Source organism: Opisthocomus hoazin, chromosome 24, assembly GCF_030867145.1.
Source record: "Opisthocomus hoazin isolate bOpiHoa1 chromosome 24, bOpiHoa1.hap1, whole genome shotgun sequence".
Lineage (NCBI taxonomy): Eukaryota > Metazoa > Chordata > Aves > Opisthocomiformes > Opisthocomidae > Opisthocomus > Opisthocomus hoazin.
In genome coordinates, this window is record NC_134437.1 from 3,591,290 (window position 1) to 3,607,685 (window position 16,396).

At 65.4% G+C, this 16,396-nt stretch overlaps 1 protein-coding gene across 1 annotated transcript in view; it reads left to right on the forward strand.

Moving 5' to 3' along the window:
* TECTA (tectorin alpha) overlaps positions 1 to 15,667 on the forward strand; it is a 29,239-nt gene extending 13,572 nt beyond the window's left edge. The window contains exons 8-23 of the mRNA XM_075442660.1: positions 270 to 862; positions 1,304 to 1,877; positions 3,045 to 3,655; positions 3,977 to 4,538; positions 5,907 to 6,106; positions 7,526 to 7,909; positions 8,535 to 8,821; positions 8,908 to 9,188; positions 9,357 to 9,467; positions 9,825 to 10,027; positions 10,727 to 10,890; positions 11,048 to 11,296; positions 11,851 to 12,013; positions 12,319 to 12,406; positions 13,978 to 14,094; positions 14,555 to 15,667. Of these exons, the coding sequence (XP_075298775.1) occupies positions 270 to 862; positions 1,304 to 1,877; positions 3,045 to 3,655; positions 3,977 to 4,538; positions 5,907 to 6,106; positions 7,526 to 7,909; positions 8,535 to 8,821; positions 8,908 to 9,188; positions 9,357 to 9,467; positions 9,825 to 10,027; positions 10,727 to 10,890; positions 11,048 to 11,296; positions 11,851 to 12,013; positions 12,319 to 12,406; positions 13,978 to 14,094; positions 14,555 to 14,655 (4,688 nt within the window). The 3' untranslated portion in view covers positions 14,656 to 15,667. The remainder of the gene's footprint in view (positions 1 to 269; positions 863 to 1,303; positions 1,878 to 3,044; positions 3,656 to 3,976; positions 4,539 to 5,906; positions 6,107 to 7,525; positions 7,910 to 8,534; positions 8,822 to 8,907; positions 9,189 to 9,356; positions 9,468 to 9,824; positions 10,028 to 10,726; positions 10,891 to 11,047; positions 11,297 to 11,850; positions 12,014 to 12,318; positions 12,407 to 13,977; positions 14,095 to 14,554) is intronic.
* The last annotated feature ends 729 nt before the right edge of the window (positions 15,668 to 16,396 follow it).

A 16,396-nucleotide genomic window follows, 5' to 3' on the forward strand; every position in this document is an offset into this window, starting at 1 on the left:
CGCTTCTCGGTCTACCCTCCTCGCTTGCAGCCTTCAGTAGCTGTGGGAGGCTCAACGGCTCTGGCGTTGTTTTGGAGAAGCTATAGCTCGCGCAAGCAGCAGGCCGGGGAGGCACGGCAGGGAAACGGACGGGCCGGTTCTACCATCGTGAGGGGCTCCCAGGTCACGCCGCGTCGTCTCTGTCGCGGGTCCAGGGGAAAGAGGTAATCGACCCTGAACCGTACCGTAACGCGGTCCTCCTCTTGTTTGTCTCCCCTCCGTGCCCACAGCGACGGCCGTGCGGTGCCCGGAGCGCAGCCACTACTCGGTGTGCGCCAGCAGCTGCCCCGCCACGTGTTCGGACCTCACGGCCCCGCTGGCCTGCGCCTCCCCGTGCGCCGAGGGCTGCGAGTGCAACGAGGGCCACGTCCTCAGCGCGGACCGCTGCGTGCCCGTCCGCAAGTGCGGCTGCGACGTGGACGGCCGGTATTACGCCATCGGGGAGTCTTTCTGGGCGGCAGCGGACTGCACGGTGGAGTGCCAGTGCGAGGACGGCGGGGAGGCCAGGTGCTTTAACACCAGCTGCCCCGCAGGAGAGGCCTGCGCCGTTGAGAACGGCTACCGGGGCTGCTATCCGAAGCGGGAGAGCCTGTGTGTGGTGGGGCAGAACCGGGTGCTGCAGACGTTTGACGGCGTTTCCTTCCCCTATCCGCTGGAGCACTCCTACACGCTGCTCAAAACCTGCCCGGAGAGGTCGGACTTTGTGGAGGTGGACATCAGCCAAAAGAAGCCCGGATCTGCTGCCAACGGGCCGCGTGTCGTGCGGATCCAGGTCGTCGGCCAAGAGGTGAAGATCGGAGGTGCCAGCCCGTCGGAGATCCAGGTAAAGATGCTGCCGTCGGGGCGGCCCACCTTGGGGCGGGAGGCGGTGGCTCGCCCTGTGATCTGATGTCCCTTTGGAGGAGGGCTGGAAGGTCCGCGGCCCCGGACCGCTCCCCGAGGTCGGGCCCCTCGAGTACTGCGTGGCACTTGGAGGAAGCCCGCGTGGGCCACCGCTGCGCGGGGGCCCTTTGGGTGCCCGCAAAGTTGTCGTCGCAGCGCCGTTATTCCAGTCGTTTCCCTGGAAACGCGTTCTATGTGTGTGGGGAAAAATGCAAGGAAACAGCCGCGTCCTCCCGCTCGAAGGAGGCTCCGGGTCTCGGAGGGCGGGATCCACGTGAGGAAGCGTGCGGAGTACCCAGCGTGGCGTGGCCAGCAGAAGGGAACCGCCGGGCAAAGTTGCATCTCCCGCTCTGAAGCGCCTCGATTTGCTTGTTACTTGTAGGTGAACGGTTATGATGCGGAGCTGCCTTATTTCCACGCTTCCGGCCGCCTGGAAATCTACCGTAGCGACAACGGCACCGTGATGGAGTCGGAGGGGCTCCTGGCTATCGGTTACTACGCTTCGGGCCTCGTGGAGATCCGCCTCTCGACCACCTACTTCAACTGCACCGGGGGTCTGTGCGGCCTCTTCGACGGCAACGCCAGCGAGGAATTCTGCCTGCCCAAGGGCAAGTGCACAGACAACCTGGAGCTCTTCCTGGAGAGCTGGACCACGTTTGACGAGATCTGCAACGGGGAGTGCGGGGACCTCCTCAAGGCTTGCAACAATGACTCGGAGCTGCTCAAGTCCTACAGGAGCCGCTCCAACTGCGGCATCATCAACGACCCCACCAACAGCTCCTTCCTGGAGTGCCACGGCGCGGTCAATGTCTCGGCCTACTACAGGACGTGCCTCTTCCGTCTGTGCCAGAGCGGAGGCAACCGGTCGGAGCTGTGCGACTCGGTGGCACGCTATGCCGGCGCCTGCAAGAACGCCGAGGTGGACGTCGGCCAGTGGAGGAGCCACAGCTTTTGCCGTGAGTCTGCCAGAGCTTTAAACCGTGAAGGGGAGAAGGGGATGAGGGCCCCGCTGTCGTCGGGCAGCGCGGTTTTGTCGTGAGCTCGTAGGCGTACAGAGGTGTGGCCTCTCTTTCCCCCCTATCCGCTCTCGTCTCCGGTGGGTACCGCTTACCCACAGGGTGCTCCTCGGCGGCCGAGCCGGAAGACGCTCGATAGCGGCAGGGCTGTTTGGGAGGGAGGCCCTGACCCGACGGCGCGAACGGCAGCGTTAGCTGTCCAAAGTCATTCGAACGGTTAGGGACAGAGGTGCGTCAACGCTGGCAGTCTGGGTCCGTTGTCCTGCTCTCTTCCCTACCGGTCGACCAAGGATCGGTTTTGCCGTCCAAAGACCTGTGCTCAGTAGAGCGTTCTGCCCCGAGGGAGGCCGGCGCTCACGAAACGCTCTCCCGCGCAGAGTACGGAAGGGGAAGAGGAATTGCGGTCGGAACGCGATGGCCGCCGAGCCCAAAGGCAAGGCCGTGCCGCGCTGTGTAAGGACGGTTGTTTCTAAGCAGCGCCCGTGCCGGCTGAGACGGACCGCAGGGTGGCATTTCAGGAGGCATCGGGAGTTTTATGACGTGGTGTAGGAGCATTGCGGAGCCGCAGATGGTGCCTGGCGGTGCGGTACACCACCACCAGAGGATAATTGGAATAGCGTTTGTTTTGAGCTGTCGCTATAAACTTGCTGTTGATGGGGAAACATTCGTCGTTCAGAAGCGAACGCGAAAAATCCCCGGCGTGGAAGAAGGTGGCGGGGCAGCAGCCGCCATCTCCGCGGCGGAGGTTTGAGGGAGGCGTCCTTTTGGGAAGAGGGGAGCGGTGCATCCTCTCCGTTCCGGGCGGCGGCCCGAGGTCAAGCCCCGGCCTCGTTACGCTCTGAAATAGCGTGAAGAGGTGTCGCTCGGCACGTGGTGGGGCAGGGCTGTGACGTGAGGAGGGCGATGGCCGAGAGGAAGAGGGGTTGCAAAGGGGGTGTGAAGAGCCAGCGCCCAGCCAGGTGGTGGCACTGTTTCCCCTCCTGTTTTTTTCCCCCCCGAATCGGCCGTCACTCGCCCCGTTCCCACCTTTTGCATATTCCCCCACCGCGTGCTGGCCCGAGGCTGCCGGAGCTGGGAACTCACGCTCCGTGTTTGTCGGCCCCGCAGCTCTCGCCTGCCCGGAGAACAGCCATTTTGAGGAGTGCGTGAGCTGCGTGGAGACCTGCGAGACCCTAGCCACGGGCCCCGTCTGCGCAGACACCTGTGCGGAGGGCTGCCAGTGCGACGAGGGCTTCGCCCTCCGCGGCACCCGCTGCGTTCCCCGTGGCGAGTGCGGCTGCCACTTCGAGGGGCGCCAGCTGGCCACCAACCAGACCTTTTGGATGGACATCGCCTGCCACTTCCTCTGCTACTGCAACGGCTCCGACAACAGCGTGTACTGTGAGAACGTCTCCTGCGAGGACGACGAGTACTGTCTGGAGGAGAACGGCCTCTACTACTGCCACGCCCGCGCTGACGCTTCCTGCATCGTCTCCGGCTACGGACACTACTTGACCTTTGATGGCTACTCCTTCGACTTCCAGAGCAGCTGCGCGTTGATCCTGTGCACCACGATCGCTCGGCCGAGGGTGGAGCGCTCGGACACCTTCCCGGCGTTCACGGTCACAGCCAAGAGCGAGGATCGGGACACCTCCCTCGCCCTGTGGGTGAAACAAGTCGAAGTGGAGGTCTTCAATTACAACATCGTCATCCACCGTGCCTACAAATATACCGTGCTGGTGAGCGCGACGCCACAAAGTCTGCGGTTGTTTCTCCTCGCCGTGGCTCCCGAACCGCGGAGCCACACCCGAGGCACGAGGCCTCGCGGCTCGTGTGGATTTTCGGGGAGCGGGAAGCGCGGACGCTCGGGCTTGTCCCTAGGGTGTCACCAGGTACAGCGTTTGGACGGGGCTGCCGCTCGGGCCACCTTGTTGTGGATGTAGAAGCGAGGCTGGCGGGGACCTTTCCCTGGGATCGCTGAGCTGCCCTGCTTGGTGTCCTCCCGTGGCGGCTCCGACCATCATTCGCGCTCACGGTGCGTCTCGCTTCCTTCCCCGCAGATCAATAACGAGCGTCTGTACCTGCCCTTGAAACTGGGCCAGGGCAAAGTGAACATCTTTGCCTTTGGCTTTCACATCGTGGTGGAGACTGACTTTGGCCTGAAGGTGGTGTACGACTGGAAGACCTTCCTGTCCGTCACCGTCCCACGCAGCTTCCGGAACCTGACCTACGGCCTCTGCGGCCGCTACAACGGCAACCCGGAGGATGACCTGGTGGCGGCAGGTGGCGCACCGGCTTCTGGCGTTGCCGAATTTGTCCAGAGCTGGGCGAGGCGGGACGCGTTCTGCCGCCTCGGCTGCGGCGACCGCTGCCCCGCCTGCGGGAAGGTGGAAGGCTTCTGGAAACCCCAGCAGCTCTGCAGCCTCATCCCGAGCCAAAGCGGCGTCTTCGCCAAGTGCCACAGCAAGATCAGCCCCGGCTTCTTCTACAAGAACTGCCTCTTTGACACCTGCGTCGATGGGGGAGCGATGCAAACGGCCTGCAGCTGGCTGCAGAATTACGCCGGCACGTGCCAAACGCAGGGCATCGCCATTACCGGCTGGAGGAACTTCACCTCGTGCCGTAAGTGCCACCCTGCCCCCGAGCCCTTCTTCCCTAGAGGTGCTTCCCAGGGCCATCTGGCGTAGCCATCGCCTTTGCCGGAGCTCATTCCGTACAGAGGTAGCAGAGCACCACCTGGAGCGTCGGTGGACGCCCGCTATCTCGGGGCCGCCGACCCTGACGCATTCCAGGTCCCCACGGTCAGCACCTGGGCACGGCCCCGCGGATCCCCTCCTGCCCTCCCGGATAGAGGGGCAGTTGGCAGAGCGGTGAGCCTAAAGCAATGCAGTAGGCGCGCGCGTCGTCACAGCCGAGCGCGCCAGACCGACCCGTCTGCGGACCGGCGAAGGAGCGCCCGGCGGCCCGGCAGCCGGTCCCTCCCGCGCTTGCCAGGTGGGGCAGGGGTGTGGGGCCGGGCCAGGGGCGCGCTGCGTCCTCTTGGAGCTGTTGCAACCTGCGCGTGGTGTAGCGGGAGCGGGGATGGAAAGGGGGAAGCTGCGAGGTCAGAATGTGTCAGCCGTCCCTCCATTGTGAAGCAGGAATTGGCTTAGTCGGCATCAAAGCCCACGGCACGTGTTTGCCCTAATGAAGGCGGATGCGCTTGTCGATAAGATAACGAAGCGATGTTCAATTAGGCTCCCGAGAACGGGGGCCGGGAGCCCGTCTGGCAGCCAATCGATCTGGCAAATCGGATGGGAAGGAATCGTCCTTGGTAACAAGACCGAGAATTAAATGGTTGTCGTTCTTCCTTCTAACGAGCAAACTTGTGGCTCGGAAGGCACGGCTCTCAACGGGCTGGGGCGGCGAGGCCACCGACGGGCACCTCGCGCTGGGTCCGAGATGGTCCACGGCGAGCCGACGGGACGCGGGGAGAGGCGGCCCGCCTAGACGCGGGCAGCCGCCCTCGCAGGCTCGACGCTCCGACGGACCACGGAAAACACGTCCTCTGAAACGCGTCCCCACGCAGAGAGCGTGGAGGCTCCGTACGCGGCCTGAAAGACCCCGGGGCCAGCACGGGCATCCCTTCTGGAGGGGGGTGTTAGTCTGGTGTCAGTGAGTAGGCTCATTTGCGGGAGAGCGGGGAGCACGGGGACACGGGATCTCGGGAAACTGGCGTGCGCGAGCTCGGCGATAGCGCGCGTAACGGAGCAGCGTCGCTCAGCGCAGACCAGGCAGCGTAGGTTGGAGGGACGAAGGCTGACGGTGCCCTTCGGTTGGTGTTCGGGAGCTCCGGGTCCTTCTCTGGGCGACACGTTACCCCCTTGGCAGGGGAGTTAGCGGCGCAGGGCCACCGGCGGCAGGGTGGCGGCTCCACGTGTGGCTGGCCACAGGCTAGGTTGTGTGCAGGGACATAATCGGTGTCCGTTTGGTCCTCTGTTAATGTTGCAGCTGTCAGCTGCCCCCCCAACAGCCACTACGAGAGCTGCGTGTCCCTGTGCCAGCCCCGGTGTGCCGCCATCCGGCTGAAGAGCGATTGCAGCCACTACTGCGTGGAGGGATGCCAGTGCGACCCCGGGTACGTCCTCAACGGCAAGAGCTGCATCCTCCCCCACAACTGCGGCTGCTACTCTGACGGCAAATACTACGAGGTATGGCGCTCGCATCCTTCTCTCGGCCTTGCGCGCGCTCTCGTTCAGATATCCCGTGCCCTGAGCAGAGACGGTGGTCGGCCTGGCCCGGTACCGGGCATGGCGCCGGGCCCGCGTGTCGGGGTAGCAGGGTCAGAGCCTCGGTCGGAGTGACCGCTTTGCAAGGTTTGGAGGGACAGGTCCTCTCCTTTGTCAAAATCGTACGTGTCTGCGGGTCCACGGCCATGCTCGGGGATCGCTCTGCAGCCTGCCGCCGTCGCCCCAAGCGAGAGTGGGCGAGGAACAAGGGGCGGAGTGGGCAGGTAGGCATCCAGCGGAGAGGGAGAGCTCCGACCTGACTGCCGGCTCGCGCTCGGGTCAGGCGGCGTACAAGTCAGGGCCGCTAGTCCTACGTCGGTCTTGTTTCCAGCCCCAGGGTCTCGCACGGCCGCTCTTTTGGAGCTCTGCTGTCCCCGGACAGGCCGGCATAGAGCAAGGAAGCCCCCGTCTGAGGGCCTCATGGGAATTATGTCGTCCAGAGGGGCGGAAAGGTGGCAGTCAGTAAGACTCCGCCAGCTGCGAGCCCCGTACCACGCTGGTGACGGAAACCCGGGTTGTCGTCAGCGATGGGCGACGGCAGGGACGATGCAGCGGCGGCGTGGGGCTCTCGCGACTCTCGGAGGCGCCGGGGGTAGACGGGAGAGAGAAGTCCTCCCCCGGCGTGCTGCATCGCGAGTCCTTCTGCCTGGCGAATCCGGCACGTGGGTGAGGGTGACTGAGGCGTCGGGCAGGGATGGGAGGGAACCGTCGGAGGCGGGGAAGAAAGGGCGTCGGCGGGGACGGCCGGCTTTGATGCGTGCCGAAGCCCAGTACTGTACGACCGTGCCGTTCCAGGTAGTCCGCACGAGGCGGGTTTCCCGCGTTCCGTGAAATGTGCTTGTTTGTAGCGATGGGGTGTTACTTGGGAGTTTGATTCAGCGGGGTGTTGTGCTGGCGGCATAGCTCGTATTACAGTCGGCCGCAGCGTTTGTCCGCGAACGGGTTCTGCACCGGATGCCTTAGCCACGCCCCACACCCATAACCAGGCAGTGTCGTGGTCCTGCTGTACGGGGAACCTATCGGGCAGGTTGGCGGCCGGCAGAAAACCAGAAAGGGGTCATGGAGGTATGTAGCGTGCCGGTTCGTGCGCGTGCACGAGAGGCGAGGGAGGCGGCGGTGGCAACGGAGACGTGCAGTTTCCTCGTGCCTGTCGGTAGCAGAGACGTGGCCAGGCAGGGGCAAGCTGCTGCGGTTGTCTTTGCGCCTTTTTTTTTTTTTCTGTCCTCGTTGCCAGCTCTCGTTTGCCGTGCGGCAGAGGGGCGTAAGCCTCGGCCTGAGCACCTGCGGATGGTAGGGTGGGGGTCCGCAGCTCTCCCGGCCGGTAACGGGTCCCTCTTGTAGCCCAAGCAGCTCTTCTGGAACGGGGACTGCACCCGCCGGTGCCGCTGCTTCCGGCGCAACCTCATCCAGTGCGACCCGCGGCACTGCAAGTCGGACGAGGAGTGCGCCCTGCGCAACGGCGTCCGTGGCTGCTTCAGCACCAGGAGCTCCTTCTGCCTGGCAGCGGGCGGCGGCGTCTTCCGCACCTTCGACGGGGCCTTCCTCCGCTTCCCCGCCAACTGCGCCTTCGTCCTCTCCACCATCTGCCAGAAGCTGCCCGACTTCTCGTTCCAGCTCATCATCAACTTTGACAAGCGGTCCTCGCCCAACCTCACCGTCATCTCTCCCGTGTACTTCTACATTAATGAGGAGCAGATCCTCATCAGCGACAGGAATACGGTCAAGGTAAGGTCGCGTCGGCGGCATCCGCCCCCTCCGGAGCGGGGATCGGCTCCTGAGCGGAGGAGACCGGCGCGTGGGGCCGCGCAGCCGTCTCGGCGAGGGCCCGGAAGGCTCTGTCGGTGGCTTTGCGCCCCGGTCGAGGAAGCTCTATGGGCGAGGGATGAGGCGGTCGTCTGTCGGGCTTGGCAGAGAGGTGCCGGCCGGAACACGAGGGCCGGCAGGAGGCTGGGCTGTCTGCAGCCCGGGACTTTGTCGTCCGCTACCCGTCCACCTCTCGGTGCCATGGGTGAAGCTCTCCCTGTGAGCGGCGGAGTACGGAGGGCTGGCTATCGCTGCAGCGTCGCTTGGTCTCTGAAGGGCACTGTCGGTGGCCTTTTCTGTCGGCGGACGAGTCCCGGGCTGGAGCCCCTGCCGTTGAGTAGGGTTCCCTTTGCGGCACGGCCTCGTGCACGCCTTTAAGGGAGGCCGTGTACTCGGAGCATAAGGAGGAGGCGGAGGAGGAGGAGATGCGAGCCCCTGCCCGAGACAAGGGGGTGTGTTTTCACGGCCGGGACATGGTGGCACACGCTGGCGTCTGTCAACGGAGGGGGCGGGACAGATGTCAGCCTCGCGTCCTCTCCCGCGCCAGGTGAACGGCAGCCACGTGAGCGTCCCCTTTGTCACGGGGCTTTCCACTAAGATCTTCAGCCAGGAGGGCTTCCTGGTCATCGACTCCAGCCCCGACATCCGGATCCGCTACAACGGCTTCAACGTCATCAAAATCACCATCGGGGAGCGGCTGCAGAACAAGGTGTGCGGCCTCTGCGGCAACTTCAACGGCGACCGGACGGACGACTACGCGACGCTGCGGGGGAAGCCGGCGGTCAGCAGCGTGGTGCTGGCGCAGAGCTGGAAGACCAACGGCATGCAGAAGAGGTGAGCGGTCGGACGGCCCCGCTCTGCCGGGCGGTGAGCGGGGCCGGCTACGAGGCGAGCCCCCGCGACGTGTCCGGTACCCACAGCTGCAACGAGCTGCAGTACTCGCAGTACGCCGCCTCCTGCGACAACGTCCAGATCCAAGAGCTGCAGAGCGACAGCTACTGCCTGAAGCTGACGGACATGAAAGGCTTCTTCCAGCCCTGCTACGGTCTCCTGGACCCCCTACCCTTTTACGAGTCCTGCTTTCTGGACGGCTGCTACAACCGCAAGAAGGTCCAGCTGTGCGGCTCGCTGGCCGCCTACGGCGAAGCCTGCCGCACTTTTGGCATCCTGGGCACCGAGTGGATCGAGAAGGAGAATTGCTGTAAGAGAGCCGGGGGCCGTGCGGGCGGAGGGGAGCTGCGTCCCGCCGGGACCGCAGCTGGCGGGAGACGAGGGAGAGGGGCGGGCGCGGCGGCGGCGGCGGTCAGAGACGCCCGGCCCACGGACCGGGGATAAAGATGCTGTTTGCGCTCCGTCTTGGGCTGTTTAGCAGGAGCGGTGGAAGATCCCTGCGTGGGCGCCGACTGCCCCAACCGTAGCTGCGAGCTGGACAACGGCGGGGAGCTGTGCGGCTGCATCGAGCCCCCGCCCTACGGGAACAGTGAGTCCTCGGGCCCCGGCCGCAGGGTCGGCACCGAGCGGCGCGGGCACATGTTAGGCTGCCATTCTGCCAGGGCTTTGGGAAGGGAGGTACCGAGAGCCCGAACCTCTGCCGAGACAGTGTCGCGACCGCGGGCGGTTCGGCATGCGAGCAGGGAGCGGGTTTTCTGCAGCCCGTGTTACGGGCCCCTCTGGCTCGGCAGCACTCGGGGCAGCGGGGATGGCAGACGGGCAGGGCACGCTGCGGGAGACGATCCCAGCCCGTGTGTGGCGGCGGGGAGGAGGGCTGGGCGGGCCGGCAGCCTGGGGCCGCGCTGTCCTTTCTGGTGATGCGCAGCTGTCTCGTCTCCTCCTCTAGCCACCCACGACATCCTTGACGCGGAGGTGATCTGCAAAGCTGCCCAAATGGAGGTGTCCATCTCGAAGTGCAAGTTGTTCCAGCTGGGCTTTGAGCGCGAAGGGGTGCGGGTCAACGACCGCCACTGTCCCGGCATCGAAGGGGAGGACTTCATCTCCTTCCAGATCAACAACACCAAGGGCAACTGCGGCAACGTGGTGCAGGTGAGCCGGGGCGCAGGGCGCGCGGCATCGGGAGCGCAGGCCGGGCCGTCGGTCTTGGGTGTGTTCTCATTCGTGCCAACCGGAGGCCGGAGGAGATGGGGGGACGGTGCCTTTGGGAGGCGGCTCGATGGAGCGAAGAGGACCCCGGCGTCCGGACGTGCTTGGGATGCGCACGTCGCTCCGGCCGTCCATCTGGGCGGCAGGTCACGGGCGGGCTTTGCGGCACGCTGGGTCTTTTGGCGCGGCGTCGCCGTTGCCCTGCTGACCGGCGTCCCGATCCAGAGGATGCGGGAGGAGGCAGAGGAGAAGCCGGGAGACGGGGAAGAGGGGTCTGTGCATGCCGAGCTGTTACGTGGGCGAGGGACTCGGTGGCACGGGGCCCCTGAGGCAGCGCTCCTCTGTGACGGCAGCGGCCCCGCTCGATGCCAGGGGCGAGGTTAGGGCACGTGTCGGAGCGAGCGATGCTCGGGAGGTGCTTTCCTGGGACGGGCGTCGGGGAAACCAGAGGCCGGCCTGGTAGAGTAAGGATGCTGGCCTGCGGCTTCTAGCCCCGCCGTACCGGACCCTGTCAGTCCGGCGGCGTCAGAGGGGCGGCGGGACCCTCGGCATCGTGCGGCTCATTGAGGGGCCGAGGAGTTCGTTGGCAGCAGGGGAGCGGAGACAGACAGTCCCGAGCGACGCCACGCGTTCTTTCTGCAGTCGAACAGCACGCATATAGTGTACAAGAACACCGTGTGGATCGAGAGCGCGAACAACACGGGCAACATCATCACCCGCGACCGGACCATCAACGTCGAGTTTTCCTGCGCCTATGAGCTGGACATCAAGATCTCGCTGGATTCGGTCGTGCGGCCGATGCTCAGGTAGAAGCCGGGGCGAGCCACGCGGCCTCTCGTGTCCCAAGGGCGTGGGAGCGTGTGGGCGCAGGGCGAGGCGGCGAGGGTCCAAAGCAAGGCCCGCGTCGAGTTAGGGCTCGTAGCCTTTCGTCAGTCCGAGCTCGTGTGTTTTCATCATCGCTAGCGTGATTAACCTGACGGTGCCGACGCAGGAAGGGAGCTTCACGACCAAGATGGCCCTGTACAAGAACTCATCCTACAAGCACCCTTACCGGCAGGGCGAGGTGGTGCTCACCACCCGGGACGTGCTCTACGTGGGGGTCTTTGTTGTCGGGGCCGATTCCGACCACCTGATCCTGATGCTGAACAAGTGCTACGCGACCCCGTCACGAGACAGCAACGACAAGCTGCGCTACTTCATCATCGAGGGAGGGTGAGCGACCGCAGGCCGGGCGGCCCAGCGTGCCTCGTTGTTTGTGGTCGTGTCTGTCGGGGAGGGTGCTCGAGGGGGCATCCTTGTCACTGGGAGTGGGAGTGCTTTTTGGTCGACGAGGCGGTTGACGGAGACCTGGAAAGGGTGGGGAACGGGGCAGCTCGCGTCGTCAGCGCAGGAGTTAGTTCGCTTCGTGTAGAGAGGTAGCTGGAGCCTCCGCATGCGACAGAGTCCCAGCGGTGGGGAGAAGCAGCCTTCCTCACGTCATCCGAGCGGCGGGCCCGGGCGTGTCGGTAGGAGGTGGGGGGTTACGGATCGTGGCGGATGCCGTGTCTCGGGAAGCGGGAGTACAACAAAGTCGGATGTGCAGCGAGAGGTCATGCTGCAGAGGCAGGGTGTGACGCTGTCGCCCAGAGGAGGCGGGCACAGCAGGCTCTAAGCGTGCCGCTGCGGCGCCTGGGGCGAGGGGCCTTACCGGGGAAGGGGCGAGCGGCATCCCTCGAGGGAGGGTCGTGGTCACGGCAGGGCCGGAACGAGCGTTGGCGTTTGCGCAGGTGCCAAAACATCAAGGACAACACCATCGGCATAGAGGAGAACGGGGTATCATTGACGTGTCGCTTCCACGTCACCGTCTTCAAGTTCATAGGGGATTACGACGAAGTTCACCTCCACTGCGCCGTCTCGCTCTGCGATTCGGAGAAATACTCCTGCAAAATAGTAAGTGGGGCACACGCCAGGGCAGGTCGCCGGCTTTGCAGGGCTCTGGCGGAGCGCAGCGAGCCCGGTGCACTCGGTGTCAGAGAGGTGGCCGGTGTGACGTAGCCCTGGGGGGGCGAGGCCGGGAGGATCACACGTCCCTCTAGGTGCCGGGAGGCGAGCCCTGCCGGGCGCAGGTCACCTGGGGACCGGCGCTGTCTCAGCCCTGTCGGGTGGTCCCTTTGGGAGCCAGGTCCGCCGGAGGGGCACGGAGGGGGCCCCGGCAGCGGCCGAGAGTGACAGAGGCCGCCTGTGTCCCTGCCCAGAACTGCCCTCAGCACACAAGGATGGCCAGCGTGTTCGCCGAGGAGCCCAAGGAGCAGATCCTCTCGGTGGGGCCTATTCGGAGGAAACGTAAGTGCGTGCGACGCCGTGGAAGTTTGCGGGGCTCGGTTCCGTATCTGGGTCGAGGTCGGCAGTGTGACGCGGGGCAATGCCTGGCCGCGGCAGGATCCTGGGGCGCTGGGGCGAGGAAGCGTGCGTGCGTGTGTCCTGCGGAAAGAGGCTGTTACTTTGAGCGAGACCGGGGACCGGCGCACGAAAGCGCTCACGGGGGTTTTGCTGCCGGGAGGTGACGGCGGAAGGCACGCAGGTGCCGGCCGGATGGGCGCGGGCCGCGTCGGGGCCCGCCTCGCTCGGGAGTGAGCATTCGTAGGGCTCCACAGGCGGTCGCACACGAGGTGGCGTGACGGCCGGGTGGGTGGCAGGCGCCCCGGGTAGCGTGGGGTGCTCCGCCTCTGGGGACGGGGCCCCGTGAAGGCTTTCGCAGGAATGCAGAGAGTGCCTTTCTAGTCGATCATCTTCGCCGCCGTCTGTCTTCTGGTAAGACTTGAGCTGGTAGACGATGTCCACGGAGCAGCTGAGTCTGCACGTTATTCGCCATTGAGGCAGGGATAGGTTAGAGCCTTCAAAGTTGCTTGACGGCATCAGTAATGCATCGCAGAATCCCAGAACGGTCGGGGTTGGAAGGGACCTCTGTGGGTCGTCTCAGCCGACCCTCCTGCCGAAGCAAGGTCGCCTGCAGCAGGCCGCACAGGACCTCGTCCAGGCGGGTCTCGACTCTCTCCAGCGAGGGAGACTCCACCGCCTCCCTGGGCAGCCCGTTCCAGGGCTCCGTCACCCTCCGAGGGAAGAAGTTCTTCCTCCCGTTCAAACGGCACTTCCTCTGCCTCGGTTTGTGCCCGTCGCCCCTCGTTCTGTCGCTGGGCCCCCCTGCAAAGAGTCTGGCCCCGTCCTCCTGACAGCCACCCTGTAGATATTCGTAAGCGTATATTAGGTCCCCTCTCGGCCGTCTCTTCTTCAGGCTCAACGAGCCCAGCTCCCTCCGCCTCTCCTCGTAGGAGAGACGTTCCGGCCCCCTCACCATCCTCGCAGCCCTCCGCTGGACTCTCTCCCGTAGCTCCTCATCTTTCGTGACCTGGGGAGCCCAGCACCGGACGGAGTACTCCAGATGAGGCCTCCCTCAGGCAGAGTAGAGCGGAAGGAGAACCTCCCTCGACCTGCTGGCCTCGCTCCTCCTCCTGCACCCCAGAATGCCATCGGCCGCCTTGGCAGCCAGGGCACACTGCTGGCTCATGGTCAACCTGGTGTCCACCAGGACACCCTGGCGCCTCTCTGCCGAGGAGCGGAGAGCCCATCCGTGCTGTGGATGCTCCTCCCGGTCTTCCCGAGAGGTCCCTGGAGGCTTGTGAGCATCCGGCTAGGCGCTGCTTTGGGGTCGAGGCGGTGCCCGGAGCCTCGCTGGGTCCCCGTAGCATCCTCACGCCGTGCGTGACATGAGGGTGTGCCTCGGCGGCTACGTGTGACGGGCGTGCTCTCGTGGGACCCATTCTTGTAGCGGGGAGCGTGCATCTTAGGCTGCCCAGGATCGGGGCTCGGAGTCCGGGAGCATTGCTCAGGCCTCCTCCTTCGCTCTTTGTGCTCAGGATCGGACTGGTGTGAGGACAACGGAGGCTGCGAGCAGATCTGCACGAGCCAGGCGGACGGACCCCTGTGTAGCTGCGTGACGGGGACGTTGCAAGGGGACGGCAAGAGCTGCAGGGGCAAGTTCCGGCGGCAGCGCAGGAGGAGTTGGAAGGAGTCTAGCGGAGGACCTCCAGCTCCGAGCTGCGGGGCTGTAGGGGCGAGCGCCACGGGGAAGGCGGCTGGAACACATGCCACGTCCAGCACGGAGGGAGGCGCGGGGCAGGGAGCAAGGTGCCGTTCTTGGAGGATGGAGGTGCCCGGCGCCGCGGCGGCCGAGGGCTCCGATGCCGGTGACGGCAGGCTTCGAAGGGCTGGCAGGCCGTTGCCAGGGTGGCGATGTGTATAGAGCGGTGTGGGGCCGCGGGTAGAGTCCCGAGGCCAACTAAGGGGCTTGTGGGAGGGGAATCCTGCGATGCGACGGGACACCCGGCAGGACGTGGGACCGGCGTGGTCAGCGGGGTGTCGGTGGGGAGGGAGACGCTCGCTGCCCGTGTGCCGGGGCCCCAGCTCACGTGGGCTTCGTTGTTGTGTTGGCAGCCTCCAGCTCGTCAGGGGAGCACCGTGCCCGCGCGACCCTTGTGGCGGTGGCTCAGCTGTGGCTCTGTCTGCGAGCCGCTCCGTGGGACCCGACCTCCTAGGTGCGGCCCCGCCGCCCAGCCAAGGACTGTTCTCGTGTCAGCCGGAGTCTTTGTAGGGTAGGACACAGCAGCCCCACGATGGCCAGATGACCACCGATTCGTGCCGCTGCGTGGAGGCAAGAGAGGGACTTGACCTGCAGCGAAACTGGACCCGGACCTGGAAGAGAAGGCGGCACAGGGGAGGCGCCGCGGCAGCCGCAGCGACAGCAATGCAGAGCTGGATGTTTACTGGCATCGATGTGGGACGCGAGGGGGGTTTTTTTGCAGGTTTATGGCATCACTGTGGGACCTTGGGGTTTTTTTGTGCAGGTTTCCATCATCGAGGTGGGACCTGAGGGGTTTTTTTGCAGCTCTTTCTGAGACCGTAGCTTGTAGCACGCGCCGTAGGCGACCCGCAGTCCTGTCAGTAGAGTGGAACGGGCCGGAGCATCCTAGCACGGACAGCCGTGGGTCGCCACCGTCGTGGGGAGCTGCCACTGACGTGTCGCGAGAGCACGGACTTGGCCCGAGGTAGGTGTTGCGGCACGGGTCGCGGGCCGGAGCGGTGTGTCGTCATTGTCGGATGTCATACCCCCTTGGGAGGCCGTCACCCTCTGGCTCTCCAGAGCAGAGATGTCGGAGAGATGCGCGGCGGAGGGCCGAGCTCGTCCCGGGGCATCTGGGGAGCCAGGTAGCGTGCTGCGGTGGTGCGCAGCCGGTCTCGATGTGTGGAAAGAGGTGCGTGCCGGGGGGTAGCAGCTCGACACAAGAGGGAGAGAACTCCCTTCTGCATTTGCGTGGTGTGACGCGGCAGAGATTTTTGAGGGTGAGAGGCAGGGTCGGTGTCCAAGGGCACGAGGCGCAGGCAGGGCACCTGCGGGAGAGTCGCGAGTTGGGGTGCCAGTGGGTGTCAGGGGGGCTGTCTGTGTCGCTGTCGTGTCTTGTGTTTGTACTCTGTGCAATGGCTGTGCGAGAATAAAAGGTGTTGTCATTCTTCGTAAGCAGCGTGGTCCTGCGCGATGGTGACCAGGATGGGGTGAGGCACGCGGGGCTGGGAGGGCACCAGGGCTGGAAAGGGTCCCGGGGGGGGGGGGGGCCGGGAGAGGGGGTTTTGGCGTGCCGGGTGGGCGTCGCATAGGGGGCCTGGCGGAGCCAAACCCCCCCAGGGTTGGGGCCGGAGGAAGGAGGTGCGCCTGTGCTGTGTTAGGTCTGTCGGGTGAGTGGGGATCGCTGCGAGGAGAGCAGTCTGCCATCGGGAGGAGCCAAAGGGCCACCCTGGTTTTCTGCTGGGGTCCCGGGGAGAGGCGAGGACCCCAGCAGTCGGCGGCGGGCGGCAACGGAGCAAGTTACCCGGGAGCCTGCTGGGCGACGGTCTGCGTGCCCGTCCCCCGGCCGCTCGCCTGGCTGGCCGGTGGCCATTGCGCAGTGTGGGAGATCATCACCAGGTAGATCAGCGTAGGGCAGAGAAACAGGAGCGGGGGCAGTCGGTGGAGGTTGGCGTGAGGAGCCGAGGGCCTTGCTGTTCGGGTGAGGGCGAGCGGTGCCAGGGTGGGTCTGGGGGATCGGTGGCAGCCTTGTTGTTGTGCCATTCGGCGAGGGACGTAGTTGCCTCAGTGTTCCTGCTGCGGGCACGTGCTCTGGAGCAAGGGGTCATTGCCAGCTGGGGGAAGGCTGGGAGGGAGCGCTCTCTTTGGGGAACGAGGAGCTGTGGCCAGGGCCGGCTCGAGACTGCGGAGGCGACGCGGGGCAGGAGGCCGCCTGG